General features: G+C 46.2%; 1 protein-coding gene across 2 annotated transcripts; it reads left to right on the top strand.

The window, feature by feature from the left end:
• The first annotated feature begins 7,010 nt into the window (after positions 1-7,010).
• si:ch211-71n6.4 (para-nitrobenzyl esterase) lies at positions 7,011-18,000 on the top strand. 2 transcript variants are annotated; one of them, XM_041938442.1, is made up of 10 exons: positions 7,011-7,114; positions 8,436-8,706; positions 9,427-9,847; positions 11,337-11,444; positions 12,446-12,642; positions 14,935-15,134; positions 15,218-15,276; positions 15,775-15,942; positions 17,045-17,272; positions 17,554-18,000. In XM_041938442.1, the coding sequence occupies exons 2-10, from the start codon at positions 8,443-8,445 to the stop codon at positions 17,694-17,696; spliced, it is 1,788 nt and encodes a 595-aa protein (XP_041794376.1). In that variant the 5' UTR covers positions 7,011-7,114; positions 8,436-8,442; the 3' UTR covers positions 17,697-18,000. The 2 variants fall into 2 exon arrangements, with proteins under 2 accessions (XP_041794376.1, XP_041794386.1); XM_041938452.1 differs by lacking the exon at positions 7,011-7,114 and having other exon boundaries at positions 8,413-8,706.
• The last annotated feature ends 561 nt before the right edge of the window (positions 18,001-18,561 follow it).

Here is an 18,561-nt window from a genome sequence, read left to right on the forward strand (position 1 = left end):
CAAAAGTAGCTTTACCTGCTGGACAGTAGCATGCGGATGACCACAGGTTCACTTCCTGGAAAACTGACGAGTGCTGGTCGGGGTCAGGTGGGTTTTTATGGGTCTGTACTTAAGTACATTTTTAAGGTACTTGTACTTTATACTTTAAAATTCTACCCCACAACATTTATTCAATAACTTTGTTACTTTGCAGCTTTAAATAAATTAGGATGAATAATCAAAGGTTGGGATGAGATTTTATTGATCTCTGGGGGGAAAGATGAGCTCCACATTCACCAGTGAACACATCAACGCACCAGTAGTTTTAATCCAGTGATATTATTCTGAAATGGGTTATTAGGGATAAAATGTAAGTAAGTACTTTTACTTTTGGTACTTTAAGTACATTCTGATGACAATACTTTTTGTATTTTTACTTTACTTAAATATGAATGCGGGACTTTTCCAACCGTGAAGTCTGAACTCTGTGAAACAGAAATCAAACCAGAATCAATCATTTCCAATCAAACTGTTTCCTGAAGTGTTCCTGAGTCCAGGTATTAATCTCTTTATCCAATCACGTGCTGACAAAGTGTTGACCCTCACTCCATCCTCGCTGTGAACCACTGAGCCTTTCAATCATGATGCTATCACCTGTTACCAATCAGCCTGTTTACCTGTGGAATGATCCAAACAGGTGTTCCACATCTTTCCCAGTCTTTAGCTGCTCCTGTTTGAAACGTGTTGCTGCTTCAGATCCAGAATCAGCAGATATTTACAGGAATCACTGAAGCTGATGAGCTCAGAGAGTGAATATATCCTCTGCTCTGTTTATTTTATTGAGTTCTTCTTCCACCACTGACATGAGGTTCAACTCCACCTTCCTGCAGTCACAGTGCCGCCCATGCCCGACCCCACCCCCACCTCCACACCCTCACTTTCCATCTGTCTACACAAAGGACAAACCACTTCCTGGACTGGACACAATCAGGACACGCCCCCCCTTCCTGGGGGTACTGGGCTGAGGCCTTGTGGATGTTTCCTGGTGTCGCAGTGGAAGGAGGCAGTGCACAGTTGTCTGAACTGGACCTCTGCTCTGTTCATTGTCTATTAAAAACCTTAATTATTGTGCGACTGAGTGAATATCCTCCATGTTTAAACAGTAATGTGTCTGGTGGCGGATCACAGAGTCGCATCAGGTCGCTGTCACTTATCGACCAGCCGTCTCCTCTTTGTTGTCCTCCCAGCTGGCAGAGCGTCTCACATCCCGTGAGGAGAGTCTGGCTCTGAAATCATCTTAATGAATCTGATGGTTCTGTTACAGCTTTCAGCCTCACACACATCGCGGGACAAAAATAGAAAGACTTTGTTGTTTCGGTTTGCTCGTTAGATTTTTGGAGTGATTTCAGTGGTTTGCATCAGAGGTTTGAAAGTTCTGCTTCAGAAAAGTTCCCTTCCTTTGTCTTTATTTAGGTCTCCAGCTCTGGTGTCAAACACAATCCGGTGTGATGCGTCTGCTCTGCGCCGCCACACGTCAACCTGCCAATCAAATCACGTGCGCGGTTGCGTGTTGTGTGGTGACACACAAAGGAGGCGTTGGGTTTTTTGGTTTGCTTTAGTTTGTTTAGCGGTTTTCAGTTTCCTAAATGAACAACTCGGCCGTGATGACACCTGATCCAGCTGTCAAAGGATGCATCTCTTTTCTCTGTCCTGCATCCATCCTCTGTCCTCCATCTACTGTTTGCACTCTAATGAAACACACAAGGAGAGATTCAAGAAAAAGATGCAGAGGAAACACGTTTTTAGACAAATGAGACGTGTTTTCTCTCGTCCGAAGCGTTACGAGGAAATTCACTGTTATGTTATTCTGGGATTGTTTCCATTGATGCATTAAGATCAAACCTACATTTAAATATTGCAGCTGATGAAGATTTCAGCTTATTTAACATGGAACTGGGATGTAAACAAGCTCCTTCTTCTCCTTTAGCCCAGAATACACCAGAACATCCTTCACTACAGGAGGTTTAAAGGATGTTTCAGAGGATTTCTGCTTCATGCTACCTGGTTATACTCTGAAGTTATATCTTCCTCCTGTGAATTCTCCTTCAAATCGCTCCTTGTTCTACATTTAAAGCTGGAGGGAAAACGGCTGGAAAAGGAAAAAGGCTGTCAGTTTTTAGATGATGAAGATGATTTATTTACAATCAGACTTAAAGGTCAGGCCTTAAAATATGGACTGATCTGTGCTTGTCTTACAGTGGTGAAGAGGAGACTCAAACCTTCATCACAAACACAGACCTCACTGTTGATGCCTTATTCAGCTTTTTGTATTTTCTGTATTCATGTTACATACCTCCACATTTCTTATGTTCTAATAATGGTAGTAATAACGTTCTTTATACGGCGCCTTTAAAACTGCTGCTACAAAGAGAACTGAGGGGAGGAGAACAGTCAGAATCACCGTCAGGGAAAACAGAGCTGACACATGAACCAGCAGTAAAACAAAGAACAGAGGGAATAATTAAGAAAAAAGATTTAAAAGAGGACAGTGAGAGCTCACTCAGACGTTTGCATGTTCTGGATTCACCTCTCAGTCTCGCTGCAGGCCTCACTGTGAACCAGGACTGCAGGTGTGATGTGATCTGGGGGTGATCCGGGTTGAACATGAGTGTGTGTGTGTTCGTATGTGGTGGGTGAAAGGTGTGTGAACCCCCACCAAAGTGAACGTAAGTAAAACCAGAATCAGTCGTTTCCAGTCAAACTGTGTTTCCTGACACCAGTTTTCTGTGTTTTCCACGTCGTAACGTCTTTTATCCAATCATGTGCTCGCAAAGTTCACAAGTTTAGTGCTACAAAAATACACAGAAAGTACCATCAGAGTACTGATACCTCAGACCTGAAGGGGCTTTTTGTCATTCAGTGCTGTAGTTCTGTCTCAGTGGGTCCTGAGGGGGAGGGATGAACTGTGACACACCTGTGGGATCAAAGTGACTTCAGGTGTGTCAGCGCTGCACTGTGAGGTCCCTCAGCAACACAGAAAGAGTTTTTCTGCTTTACATGAACGATAAAGCCACAGCTTCCACAGAGAGAAGAGTCAGTGCAGAGATTAGTGCTGAAATCAATCAATCAATCAGCTGATCAGAAAATTAACAAGTAACGATTCTGATCATTCATCGAGCGACGTTTACTGGATCCAGCTTCAGGAATATGACGGTTTGCTGGTTTTCTCTGTTTGGATTATCTTTGAGTTTTGGGCTGTTAGTGTTAAACAAGCAGCTGCTTAATTAAAAAATAATGATAATAACTTGACGACCTAAAAACATCATCAAGCTTTTTTTAATACCTTCGCAGCCCCAGCAGAGGTTTGACAGAATCATTTCATTTAGAAGTGATGCATCAAAGAGCCTGAAATGGAAAATGTGCTTAATTGTTTGCAGTTCGAACAGAAACGGAAAGCTTCGTGATCACGATGATGTGATGAAAGGAGCTGATTATGTTTTGGGATGGTTATTCTGAAAGGACTCATCACACGTTCACACATGTGTGTCAAATGCAATGAGCTGCTGTAAATCTCCCTCTGAGAAACCTCGGCGGCTCACTGCTGCACAAATACAGCAAAACATCAAAATAATCCAAACTTTTATTCCACAAACCGCAGATTGAGAGGGAAAAGCCACCGTTCACTGTGATCACTGCTCATATATTCCAGCATCGCAGGTTATAGTCTGGTCCGAGCTCTCACATCACGACTGAACCCCGTTCAGCCGAGACTCAGGCTCCTCAACTGTCCCGGGAAAACTGTTCTTTCACATTCAATGTGCGCCGTCCTGGAACATGATGTCCAGCTCTCAGACGTAGCTCTGCTCAGGGTCCAGGATCACACTGAGAGGTGGTCCCATTCAGTCCAGTTCTGGTGTCACTGTGAGCTCAGCCTCCAGCTCTTCCATCACTGCTAAGCAGCACAGGCATCTCCTCACACAGTGTTAACAGAGAGACTTCAGCTCATTGAAAGCAGCAGAACCAGGAGGAGAGAGCACAAGAGTCCAGTTCCAGCTGCTCTGCCGGTGATTTTAAGGTCCTCCTCCTCGTACACAAAGCCTTTAATGGACTAATCTGCTAAATCCCTCGTTTATTATTTGTCTTCAAGAACACAGTTATCATCTGCTGCTGGTTTATATATAGATGTGTGTGTGTGTGTGTGTGTGTTTGTGTGTGTGTGTGTGTGTGTGTGTAACTGTGCACTTTGTAAAAAAAAATACTTGTAAAACCTTCGTGTCATAATGTAGATGTGGAGCCCTTAGACGATTCACCTGATCTCACACACACACACACACACACACACACACACACACACGTCCTGTTTCCATCACTTTATATTGATTATTATTACCATTATTATCATTCCAGGAGGCTTATCTTTATCTCAACCTGAACCCTGAAGTCTTCAGACTAAAACTGAATCATTTCCATCAGTGAGTTGACTGTGTAAACACTTTCATGTCCCCACAACACAAGTAACACACACACACACACACACACACACACACACACAGCCATGCTCCGCCTCCATTCATAAGTCACCGTGTAATCGTGGCGTCCTGGCTGGCTGCTGGAGACGAATGCTTCCACCCGGAGAGAAAACAAGATTCTGAATCATCCAGCTGGGTGAAAGTGAAACCAATCATTCTGCTTCTTCTCTCCTCCAATCGCGTCTCATCACACTGCGAAGGGAAATGTTGCCGCTGCTGAATCGACGCTTTCTGGGGAATGAGAGAGACTCCATGTCTGCGCTGACGGCGACTCTCAGAGGCTCAGCGCCACAAAGCTAAATATGGTTACGTCCTTCGAACCAGTGGAGCACATTCAGAAAAACAAACCCGACCAGCAGCTGAGAGCAGATTTACTCTTGATGGTTCATACTTTGAAACCGTATGTCAAAGTGAAGCACCTGTACCGCACGCCGCACGCCGCTGGTCTCATCAGGAGCGTGCTAACATGTGCAGCTTACAAACACACACTTTCATTCATTCCTCATGATTCTCTTGTGTTTTTTCTGAACCTGACCTTTAAACTTTTTAATCTTCTTCCTACCTGTTCTCATTTCCAAGTCGTCAAACACTGACGCGTCGCACATCCCTCTGTGTCTATACGGCCATGTTTTTAATTACGTCTCTTCACCTCTGAGAAATAATGTCGGTTTGTTCAGTTTTTGAAATAGCAGAAGTCTACATTACCCATGATGCTCAGCCGCCGTTGCTCTGGAGATGAAGCCAGTCTTCATCTGTCTAATACTCAGTCCTACACCTCCAGACCCACAGACGTGAACCTCACCTGACCCTCCCATTAGACCCCCACAGACACCAGGTTTACTGGTCTCATCTTTCTATCACTTCACATTTTGAGAAAAAACTGATGCAGACCTCACAAAGATCACACCAGATGATCAGGGACGACCTGCTGACGCGTTTCTGTTCCCGTTGCTTCAGCTGACTCTTAAACGACAACGCTGACTTCGTTCTCAGGCCTTATTGGTTAATCTAATCTAATTATTCCCTTCGTGGTTAAACTCTCCTCAGACATCACTGTGAAGAGGCTGACGGTGCAGAAGCTCAGCCCTCCAGGACTCTCAGTCAATCCTCTGATCAAACAATTAGTAAAAACACTTAGGAGGGGAGGAGTGGGACCACGCAGCCGTCCTCAGCATCAATCCGCATTGATTTCACTAATGTGGTTTCTGTGAGGCTGGGGTGACAGAGCCACTCCGCTCTCAGCGCTCATTATGGATGCTAGTTATTGATTGTGGCCAACAACAGACTGAAGGTAGATAATTGAGCAATGAGCCAGGTGAGGCTTCACTTCTCTGTGTGTGAATCACTGCCTGATGGATCTTCTTCCTCTGAGCTCCATTACAACACATGAGTGAGCTTCACACATGTTCCTCCATCACCATGAACACACACACACACACACACACACACACACACACACCGTCCTGCTGCCACAAACACTCACTACAGCACCAACTGTGGATTCATCCGCCGCTGAAAATAGTCCCAACAGACGCTCTATTTCCTCCTGTTTGTGTGATAAAAACTACAGCGAGCAGCTGTTTGAGGAAATTAACTATTTACTGCACATGTGATTGATGTCTTCAGTGGGCCGAGTGGACCGAATAGGAAGTCAGACAATATTCAAAGACAAATGAACCCACTGCGTGTTAGTTGTATTTTTATGGGATGATATGTCTTTATGGTCGGCACCCGAACCCTTTTAAAAATGTGGACACCAAACAACAAGAGCACAGCTGGTACTCACTCTGCTCCAGATGTTTCAGCGTGAGCTCATCTGAACTACTTTATATCCTGTTGGCTGGTTTAATCTGCAGCGATGCATCATATTCTATAAGATCATCACATGTTTGTCCTGTGAGAACCTCGTATCTCAGAAAAACAGCCTGTTTTCAGCTGTGTGACGATGCATTTTCAGCTGATCCAAGAGGCTAAACAGTTTGTTTAGCTGAAGAAGACATGAAGGAAAACTTCATCCTTCACTTTATCACAAACATTCAACATCAACACATCTGGAGATACGAGCTTTTCACTGGACAGGAAGAAATCTGAAAAGTAATGAGTAACTAAAGCTGTAAATGTAGTGGAGTAAAAGGTACTTTGACATACAGGTACAGGTATGTCAAAGCACAGCACTGAAGTAAATGTACCTAATTTAGTGACTTTTGTCTCTTATTAATTATTAATTAGTTCTCTGTTCAATAATCCTCTTGTGTTTATAATACTTTTATTTAAAATGATTTATTTATTCCATAATTATCTCTGTGCTTTATGTCATTCCTTTTTAAATCTGTTCTATGAATACACTGACTGTCAGTGCACTGGAAGCTTTTGGCTCCATGTCACACTGTTGATATTTAATTGAATTTTTAATCATTGGTGGACACGCGGCGCACCTGTGTGAGCAGGTCGCTGTGACGTCACGTGACGTGAGTTGAGGCTCTGTCTCTTTAACAGCAGACATCAGGTCCAGGGCTCGCGCGCTCCGCCCAGCCTGAACCCAAATGCGTCAACTTTTGTTTGTCTGCAGGACTTTGTGTTCGGTCGGTGTGTGTGTGCGGGACGTGGTGAGTAACAGGTTTCCCTGTTTTCATTTGTTCTGCGGGTCTCTGAAGTGCTGCAGAGTGTCGGGAGGAAGAGTTAGAGAGGAAGAGCTGGAGAGAGGAAGTTCATGGCTTTACGGGAGGGAAACTGCGTGAACAGTGCGTTTCAGGCCTGAATGTAGTTTGACAGCAGCGACGTTCAGTCAGCAGTAAAAATGAGCGTTTTGTGAACGCAGTCTGGTGCGTTAGTTCCAGCTCAGGCTGCAGACACGCTGCTGAGTGTTTGACTGAAACACTCTGAAGTTTGTGAAGCGTTTTAATTATTTTAATAAAGATTACAAGACCTCAGATTCACCTGCTGTGAACAAAGAAACTTCTATTTACTTTAACGCTTTCTCTTCCGTCCCGTCCGCTCATTGTTCCGCGCACGCACGCACGCGCACACAGGAAAGGAAAGAGATTTCCTTTCCTGCGCGCGGCCAGTACAGTATCCAGTGGTGGAAGAAGTATTTAGATCCTTACTGAAGTAGAAGTATTAATACAACACTGTGAAAATACTCCACTGCAAGTAAAACTCCTGCAGACAAAACTTTACTGCAGTAAAAGTCAATTAATGAAACAGTATCAAAAGAAAAACTACCTAAAGTATGAGAAGTAAAAGAGTTCATGTTCCTGTCAGTGTTTCTCTATCATGTCTGATGTCTCTGGATTAATATTACTGCTGCATTAATGTTGAATTTTACTGCTGTAGATATTCAGAGTTGATCATTAACTATTAATCTGACATTATCAGACACTGATTTACAGAGAAATTGTCAGCAAAACGCAGTTAAACTGTCAGAAGGAAAAGTACTCATCATACAGTGGACTGTCTGCTGTTTGGGCCTGAACTTCATATATTATTGCATTATTTTCACTGAATAAAAGCAGTATTTTAGCACCTAACTACCCTGGCTAGTGCTTAGTTACATACTTTCTGCCCGGTGGTGGAAAGTAATTAAGTATATTTCCTTTTGGTGGTACTTTGTACTAATACTCCATTACATTTGAGAGGCAAAGTGTTTGAAATGGAGCCTCTGAGAGGACAGAAAACAGTCGCAGCTTCAGTCCCGTCACATCAGAACGAGGCTTTAATGAACTTGAACTCAGCAGTGTCACATGTTCCAGGTCTGAGAAACACGACAAAACAAGAAAACTCTCTCAAACTGAGAACTTTTAGAGCGAACTCTCCATTTTATTCTTGTGTTTTATGTCCATTAATGTGTTCCTGTTTGCACCTGTGCTCTGTGTAGCAGGACGAATCAGATCTGATCTCAGGTCAGCTGTTTTCTGCGTCCCCCCTCAGAGTGAAGATGAATGAGGATGCGTTCGAGGTCCCGGAGAGGACCGAGTACCGCTACCTGGTGCAGGAGGAGGAGGAGGAGGAGGTGCAGTACGTCCGGCACAGACACTACATCAACCCCCTCCTGGTGCTCTCCAGGCGCTGCATCTTCCTCATCTGCCTCGGCGTGCTCGCTCTGCTCTCCCTCGCCACCTACCTGGGCTACGTGGCCCAGACGCTGCCGCCGGGCCTCGCTCAGGTGTCGACGCTCTGCGGAGAGTTCAGAGGACGACACGTGAGTTAAAGTGGCGGAGAGACGGACTCCGCCTTTCTTCATGTACAGTCCATCACCTGCTTTCATATAAGAGCCGGTTCTGACCTCTTTCACTTTAAACCTCCGTTTGTTCAGACGTCTTCTGTCTCTCAGTCCGACTTCGTCCACAGTTTAACTCAACACATCATCTTCTCTGCTTCCTGGTTTTAACCCTCCCTCCTCCATCACTTGTGTATCTAAGTGCTCATTATGCAGGAATGAACACAGCGGAGCTCGTCATTAAAATCTTTTTTGCTGAATATTTAATTTTATCTTAAAGCATCACTTTCAGTTTTCCTCCTGATGTTTCCTGACGTGGTCCTGGTCCTGGTCCTGTTCGTGGATCACTGGTTTACAGGGACACAAAGGCTCTGTTTCATTCTCTCTGCACATTTTATTAGTGGACATTTAGTCGAGTAAGCGTGTTTATTTCTGCTGTGAAGTTCAAGACATTTTAATATGTGATATTTTGGAGTCAGCCTCAAGTGGCCATTTGAGGAACTGCAGCTTTTGCCGCTGCAGCGTTATCTTCATTTTGCAGCCACAAAGGTTTCTGCTTGGGCCTGACAGGAAAAACCAGATATGATATTCAAGTATTTTGCAGGATTGATCCTGTAAATACTGAAATCAATAAGCTTCAGCAGGTTGAAAACAGTTCAACAGATGTGTGTGTGGTTGGTTCAATGTCTCCTTGTTTTGCAGAAGAATGGAGCCTTCTCCTTTAAGGGCATCCCCTACGCTGCTCCGCCCGTCGGTAACCTGCGTTGGGCCCCGCCGGCCGAACCGCTGTGCAGGAGCCAGGTAACCGACGCGGGCCGCTTCCGCAGCATGTGTCCTCAGGTGCGGCCGCTGTCTAGCGACGGGAAGGTGATGGGCCAGGAGGACTGCCTCTTCGTCAACGTGTGGACGCCCACGCTGCAGCCTGACGCCAAGCTGCCCGTCATGGTCTGGATCCATGGAGGGTACCTGCACATGCTCAGTGGAGGAGAGCAGGACTACTCGCCCACAGAGAAGCTCGCCGCCGACACGGGAATGGTTTACGTCAGCTTCAACTACCGACTGAACGCCTTCGGCTTCCTGGCGCTGGAGATGCTGAGAGAAGGTTCTCCAAAAAACACCTCAGGTCAGTCAGTGCAGCGCATGCAGTCTCCGTGCTATCCTGTATATACCTAAACTGGAGCCAGATAATCTAAAAACTGCTGCGAAGTGGAATGAGCAAGCATCAGCAAGTGATGTGAGTGGCTGAGACAGCTGTCAATCAAGCTGATGTGCCTCCAGACGTACCCCTCTTTAAGTCATGGTACCCTTCTTTTTAGACCCCAACCAGTCATTTGTTTCTGCGTTTATAAACCACAACAGATCTGAGCTGCATTTTATGCAACGTTTCCAAAGTCCAAACACAGACTGTGAGCTAAATGCTAACACTAGCATGCTAGCATGCTAACAATGGCTATGCTGCTAACATGGTGACTTTATCAGGGGTGTAATGTTTACTATGTTCACCTTCTTCAGTTTAGAGCTTTAGCATGCTAACATTGGCTATTTAGCATAAGACAGAAAGTACAGCCGAGGTTGATGGGAATCTCATTAGTTCTGCAGGTCGTTAAATAAAGTTTTCGACCTGCTAGAAGATGAGTTACATGAGCGCCCCAGTTCTTCATCCCGAGAGGAACATGAATATCTGAACTGAGCATTCAGTCGATGTGCGAGCTAACGTTGACCTGCTGCTGTCTCAGAGGCGACCAGATAGAAAACTAAAACTGTCCCATTTTCAGACCACGTGCTAACTGTTAGCCACTGGCTAGCACAGACTTCGGTCAAGCTTCATCTGTGCATATGACACCATTTCCTGTTTGTGCAAACAGCAGAGTACACTCACTGCGTAACCAGCGTGTAATGACTGAAGTGAGACTCGGTGAGCGAACAGTTCGTTACTCAGTTAAAAACACACATTAGGAAGTTTTGGCAGCAGTTTTTGTTGTTGTTCAGCTCCAGAAAGCTTTTAACAGCTAACACATCCGACCATTACAGCACACGGTGTTGTGTTCCAGACGTTAGAGCAGGCAGAGTGGCCATTTTCTTGCGAGCTATTTACCACTTGAGGAGGCTCTTGAAGTATTTATAGCGTTTACATTGTGCTGCTGAAACCTGAATAGTCTGCCTTTCCATTAAGATGTGAATCCCTGATGAATGTTAATGTGAGCTGGAGCTCACGCCGTCTCCTCCCTGTGGATGTTTGCATTTTCGCACTCTGTGGGACACAAATTAGCGTGTTGTGAGTCGAGCTGCGTGACGCCTGTTACATAATCCAGATCCGCCCGCCGTGACCTTGATGTGAAATGACCCGTTAAATGAAAGAGTCTCCCGTGGCACGATGGCGTGATGGCAGGGCGCACGAGTCCTCCTCATCTTCCGCTTGTCTAATTTTGAATCCTCCTGATTCTTTGGCCCAGTTCCCCCCTCCCTCAGCTTGAAAACAGTTAAATTTAGTTCGAGCTGCCGGAGCAGCTTCGGCGAGCTGGTTTTGTTTCTGACAGAGAAAATGGGACGCCGGAAACAAGGCCACATCAAAGCAGGCTGCTAATCGATCCCTCCCCGCCCCCCCTCCACAGGGAACTATGGCTTCATGGACCAGATTGCAGCTCTGAAGTGGGTCCAGAGGAACGTCCACGTGTTTGGAGGAGATCCTGGGAAAGTCACCATCTTTGGACAGAGCTCAGGTAACAGCACATGAAACGTGTAACACGGCTGCCATGAAGGTTTTCACGTTTGACTGACTGTCCCACAGCGCAGCTGAGCCGTGGTCAAAGAGGAGACCGACCAATCACTGTGGCCACATGCTAACGAGCCAGTGAGAACAGGGGAACGTCATAATTAAAGTCCATCCTGTGGCAGAGAGGGTTTATTCACAGCACATTTCAAACACAAAGTGCTTTACAGTCCTGAAGGACCAGTCTGAGGTGCTGGACTGCACCTGCAGGGGAAATGTTCTGCTCTTTACGTCTACTGATGTTTAACAGGTTCAGTTACTGAGCAAGTCGAGATTTTCTCAAAACGAAACATGAAGAACTGTTAAAACGTGATGAGAAACAAACTGTCCTACAGCGTATGAAGATGTAGCTCAAACCGCTGAGTCCTCAGTTATTGTTCATTCAACGTGACGTGAAGTTAAATGAGGTTTGAGCTCATTTGTGCCTGTAATATAGAACAAATACTCATCAGATTGATCCATACTGAGAACAATCATTAGCTGATTAATCATCATCATTAAAACTAGCTCCTCCTCCAGTGTTGTAATAATTAGAGTGGATCATTGAGTGCTTTTTCCTCATTATACTTTTGTACTTTTACTTCTTACTGAGTATTTTTACAGTGTGGTTTCAGTGAGGGCAGCGTAGCTCGTTAGCCAGGTGGGGCTAGCTGTTAGCACCAGGCGACGGGAGCCGTTTAGCTCAAACCTGCAGAACAGGCCTTGTCGTTGGTCAGATCGAGGCCGGATCACAAACCACAAACGAACTGCTCTGGGACCGAGACCACTTCCTCTAAAGGGTCTGTGTTCAGACCTGCCTGAACGATCATCACAGAGGAGAGTCTGATTCACCTGGACGAAACAACACCACACTGACGGGGTTATCGTTTCATTGACATGACGAGTCAGAACCGAACCGGTCTGAGTCTTCATCCCGTCCTGAAGTGTTTCCCTGCTGTCCTTCTGTGGAAGGTGGGACATCCGTGTGGACCCTCATGATGTCTCCGCTGGCGAAGGGACTCTTCCACGCGGCGGTGGACATGAGCGGCTCGTACGTCTACAACGCCACGCTAGAGCAGGCCGAGTCCGACAACCTGGCGTTCCTGAAGAAGACGGGCTGCACGGACCCGACCTGCCTCAGACGTCTGTCCGTCAGACAGATCCTGCAGGTAAGACACGTCCTCACTTTCCTCGCAGTTCCACTCGACTCGGAGCGAGTTCGGCTGTAAAATGTATGAACGAGAGCGCGGCAGCTGTTCTCTTTATTATTCCCTTTAACATTTGAGGATTTCATAAAATATCTGAGTCATCTTCGTGATGCAGAGACATCTGATAAACTCTGAAATGGCTCTTCCTCCTGATGGACCATAATGTCACTCCCAGGTATCCGAGCACCTGAATGTTTCTAATTTTACTCTGACAGTTAATGAAGAAGCTGGACGCTAAACTTAATGGATCAAATTTCAATTTTTCACCGTTTCTCTGAAACTCCAGAGGCTGAAATCTGCAGCTGTAATTTCACACCTTCACTCAGAAAGCCCATTAAGATTTATTAAATAAGAGATCCTCTGCAGAGAAGCAGGAGCAGAGAGATTTTAAAGCATGTCTCACCATAACCCCAGGAAGACTTATGAATAATGTATTTTATGAAATGAAATAACATACGAGCCCCGTCAGTGGAAAAGATGAGTCCTGAACTTTTACAAGTGCAGCAGCCATCAAACTCTTTATTACTGTTATTAAGCTTTTAAAATGTCACATTATTTTTCCAGCTGTCACTCAGGTCCACTCCCACAATTTGCACAGAATATTTAGTTTTTGCCGTCTCTTGTTTTTATTCGAATGTTTTTTTTGAGTTTCTCCACGAAACGAGCCGAGAGTGAAATTTACGTCCCAGTTTAGTCTTTATTTTTGTTTAAGTAAAGTATTCCAGACTTCCCTCCACCTGTTAACGAAGTCTGGTGTTATTCTGCTTTTTCTTCTTGTCGACAAACCTCATGAAACCAAACCGGCAGTGAATGTACACTCACCGGCCACTTTATTAGGTACACCTGTCCAACTGCTCGTTAACACAAATTTCTAATCAGCCAATCACATGACAACTCAATGCATTTAGGCATGTAGACATGGTTCAGACGATCTGCGGCAGTTCAAACTGAGCATCAGAATGGAGAAGAAAGGTGGTTTAAGTGACTGTGAACGTGGCGTGGTTGTTGGTGCCAGACGGGCTGCTCTGAGTATTTCAGAAACTGCTGATCTGGGATTTTCACACACAACCATCTCCAGGGTTTACAGAGAACGGTCCGGAAAAGAGAAAATATCTGGTGAGCGGCAGTTCTGTGGGTGAAAATGCCTTGTTGATGCCAGAGGTCAGAGGAGAAGGGCCAGACTGGTTCGAGCTGACAGAAAGGCAACAGTAACTGAAATAACCACTCATTACAGCCGAGGTCTGCAGAAGAGCATCTCTGAACACACAACACGTCCAACCTTGAGACAAACAGGCTACAGCAGCAGAAGACCACGCCGCTAACACTCCTGTCAGCTAAGAACAGGAAACTGAGGCTACAGTTCACACAGGCTCACCAAAACTGGACAATAGAAGATTGAAAAACGTTGCCTGGTCTGATGAGTCTCGATTTCTGCTGTGACAGTCAGATGGTAGGGTCAACAACATGAAAGCTTGGATCCATCCTGCCTCGTATCAACGGTTCAGGCTGGCGGTGGTGGTGGTTTGATGGTGTGGGGGATATTTTCTTGACACACTTTGGGCCCCTTAGTACCAACTGTGCATCGTTTCAATGCCACAGCCTCAATCAACATGTTCCTTCATCACCATGAACACACACACACACACACACACACACCGTTCTGCTGCCACAAACACTCACTACAGCACCAACTGTGGATTAATCCGCCGCTAAAAATAGTCCCAACAGAAGCTCTATTTCCTGCTGTTTGTGTGATAAAGCTACAGCGAGCAGCTGTAAAACTGTGTTTGTGACGTGACCAATGGGCTGCAAGTTCTATCTTCATCATCTTCATCCTGATGAAGCAGGTGAAGCTCTATGAAGGAAGTTAGCTGCAGTCACGTGACCAACTGAGAAACGACTAGAAACACTGACGAGCTGAAAAACAAAATGAGTTTGAGAAGAGTGAAAAAAAGTTTGAATTTGTTCCATTATTTGTTTTAATGTCATTTAAATTATTATTTATTGATGTAACCTTTAACTAACCTCAAATTACAACCACAAAAACTAAAAAACCCACAAGAAGAGACAAAGAGAGGCTTTTAAAGTGATCACGTGTTGATAATAATTGTACCAGACGCGTTCCTGCACATCTGTAGGAGTAACGGCCAAACAAAGACGAGATGAAGAAACACATCAAACTGTTTTTTCTTCTCTCTGCACATTTAATCCAGAACTCTTGATATCGTGACGGGGGTCCCTTTGTCTCCTCAGGCCGTCCCGTGGCAGGAGTACCCGTCCTGGGCCGCGGACGACCTGACGGACCTCCCCGTCAGAGGGCGCTTCGTCGGCCCGGTCGCGGTGGTGGACGGATACGTCCTCGAAGCTCCGCCGTTCGAGGTGTGGGAGAAGAAAGGAGACCACAGCGACGTCCCCTTTGTCATCGGGACGACAGAGCAGGAAGCTGACTTCAGGTGAGAGCTCACCTGGTCCAGCCTCACCTGTGTCAGCTGTTACTGAGATCAAACCGTCCTCATCCTCTGCATTTCCTCTGCAGCCCCCCGGCTGAAAACATCTCCATGTGGACGTGGGGGGACAGCCAGTGGTTTGTAACAGGTAACAGCAGGTCTGAAGTGTTGGGTTGATTGTTCTCTCTTCCTGCGCAACACGTTCATATTTTCAATGATTCATCTGGAACTCGTAGAATTAACCAGCAAACATTAATTAAAGAAGAGAAGAAAAAGACGCTCGATGTTGAGCTCACAGTCCCAGATCACGTAAAACTGTGCAGAACCTGTTCGCAACAAGTCCAACTTGTTAGCATGTTATGCGAGCTGATGTGCACAGAAAGCTGCTGAATATTTAAAGAACAGCCTCTGGACTAGTTTGTGAGACTGCCGTTAGCTAAGGGAGCAGTTTCTGCTGTTCAGAGAAAAGAACAGGTCTTCAGAGTCGTTCAGTTTAAAGAAAAATGGACGAGGTGGTCGGACGTAGACGCTCTCCTGTCAAACATGGAGGCGTTTCTGCACAGCTGCGATTAGTCGCGTGGTGAATATTTAACTGCATATTTGGACGATTCTGTCTGCACTTCTGTCACGTCTCTGCTCCACACAGATAAACTTCAGTCCTTCAGCGAGAGTCTCCCCAAAGAGGCGCTGGAGCTGTATCCGAGCTCCGCCCCCTGCCCCACCACAGACCGCTGTCCAGAGAGGACCTACACCACCATGGTGTCCGACATCAGGGTCACCTGTCCCAACAACGACCTGGCCTGGAGGGCTGCAGGTAAACTCGTGAAACGCTCTCACACGACTGCCCCCCGTGAAGCGCTTTAAATCTGTGACCAGCGGTGAAGTGAAGACCGGCAGGGTCCAGGTTCAGGACCGGGACAGATGAGCCCAAAAATGAGCCTTAACTCACTGCGCAGCCGCTTTAGAGGAGCCGGTGGACTTTTCACCAAACACTTTTCCTTCGCCTTAATGCTCATTTTTCTCCACGGGGAACCTTTAACTGATAACATTTGGACAACAGACAGTGTTTCACGTGTTCTGACCTGACAAAGAGAACATCCAGCAGACACACAGCAGCACTTTCATCCCATTAAGCCCAATATTTCCTCTGCTTTCAGCTGTTTAGCAGCTCCCCAGCTGGTCTCCACCTGTCTGCTGCTTCATTAGATGAGTTTGATGAAAACATCATCAGGAAATAGAACCAAAACTTTGACCTGAGAGGCTGAAAAGCTCCGTGAAACTGTTTAACTGTCTGTTTTAGATCTGCAGTTAATGTCCAGACTTTCTTTGATTTTAAACAAACCGTGAGCTCGTAGCTAAATGTGTTCAAAGCAAATCTAACAGAGAGTCAGAGTGGAAGTCAGGGGTCAGAGTGGTGCAAGAACAGCAGTGATGTGTGTGTTCATCACAGGCTGATGGATCTTCTCCTCTGAGCCGCAGAGCTCCATTAAAACACGTCACACACACACACACACACACACCGTTCTGCTGCCACAAACACTCACTACACCAACTGTGGATCCATCCGCCGCTGAAAATAGTCCCAAACAGTCTACATCTTCAGTGGGAACCAATGAGCTTGGAGCTGAGAACACAGACAGGAAGTCAGAGACGGATGACGTTGTTGTTTAGTCTTTAATGGGATTCATTAGAGTTTAAAAAGACTCGCCCTCTAAGAACTTCGTCTGGTGTGGTCTGTAAATATTTGGCGTTTGAAACAGCTGATGAACACTGGACGGACTCGAGGACTCGTTCTTGTGAGATTATAAAAGATCATATGAGAACGAGCAGGTGTGAAAACTGAAGTCCTGATCCTGCAGGTATGTACCAAACCTCTTCAGTGTTATATTTTGCCTAAAGCCTCTTCCTGTCTGCAGCGGCTCTGACCAGTCCCGTGTATCGATACGTGGTGACGCACACGCCGTCGGGACCCGTCAACACGTCCGGCGACCTGCTGCCGTTCCCCAGCCGCTTCTCCTTCCACTGCCTGGACGTCGTGTCGTTCTTCGGGGGGCTGGAGTCCGTCCTGGGGAAACCTCTGTCCGACGGAGACAAGAACTTCCAGGATCTCGTCACACGCCACCTCGTCACCTTCGCCAAAACAGGTGAACACGCTTCCTGCCTCTGGTGTTCTCTTCCCTGCTTGTTGTGGACTCAAACACTCGTGTAGCTGTAAAGTGTAATTAGTGTTTTAGGTGTGATCAGTGTGTTTGATGTTTGAAAACAACACACCGGCCACCAGCAGGGGTCAGTAGAGGTCCAGACTGGTTTTCTCATTATGTGTAAAGGTTCTTTTGGATCACAACACACATGTGATATTTTGTGCAGATCTTGAAAATAAAGCCTCAAATAACAACTGATGACCCTCCTCTTCCTCTTCCTCCAGGTAAGATGGAGGATGAATGGCCAGAATACCCAGCAGCCACCGCTCTCCTGTCCGACAGGCTGTCGGTGGTCCAGAACTACTCGGCGGTCCGGTGTCAGCTCTGGAAGGAGAACGGCCTGTACGCCTACGCCTGGACGAACTGAAGCTGCTCGGCTCTTCGTCGGCAGACTTTATTTCAGCCGCAGCTTCGTCACGCCGTCGTGACGTCACGCCGCTCAGATCCTGCAGCAGCCATTTGAAAACACAGCGTGAGTGGAACATCTCGTCGGTTTGAAGATCTCTGCTTCATTTTATTGTTTCACACCGTCTCACTTTCCCTCCCGTGGATCAGTCTCATGATGTGGCTGCTTTCAGTCCAGAACCGCGTCCATAATCCAGTTTTCCTTGATCTGCTCTTTATTCAAGAATAGAAAAAAAAAAAACATCATCTGCAGTTTGTCTTCACCCCACTGGAGGATGGTGAGGAAGTGTCTTTGTTTTGTCATGTGTGCTGGAGGTCAGTCAGTCAGACTGGAGTCCGTCCTGGAGGCTGAAGTCAGCTCAGCGTCTTCGAGCCGGTGTTGGATTAAAGAAGATTACTGAGCTGAGTGTGACGAGACTGTGAGACTGAACGTTTCCCAGCAGGCCCATCAGAGCTCACACAGGCAGTCCGGGACTGTGGGGGGTCCTGGTGGACTCGGTGGACCCCAGATGTCCCCTGAATGTGTTTTACTGTTCATTTAAAATATCAGTATTTCACTCACATGTTTTCTTTGAGCGCGAAGGTTCAGTTTTTGCATCATGAGTTTTTTCCTGACTTTTCAGCCACGTCTCTGGTCTGTTGTTTGCTTGGTTGTCACGGTGACAGAGATGCTGGAAGGCCGCGAGACGTGACTGAAACCTTGGTGCGGAGACACAGTCTGTCTTTGTTTCTCTATTTTCTGAAAGTTTGAGCAGAAAGAAGCAGTAACGTTCCTCCTTCACAGACTCTGGATCAGTGCTTCCCAACCTTCCTCCTTCATGACCCCT

This window comes from Chelmon rostratus, chromosome 1 (genome assembly GCF_017976325.1).
Source record: "Chelmon rostratus isolate fCheRos1 chromosome 1, fCheRos1.pri, whole genome shotgun sequence".
Classification (NCBI taxonomy): Eukaryota; Metazoa; Chordata; class Actinopteri; order Chaetodontiformes; family Chaetodontidae; genus Chelmon; species Chelmon rostratus.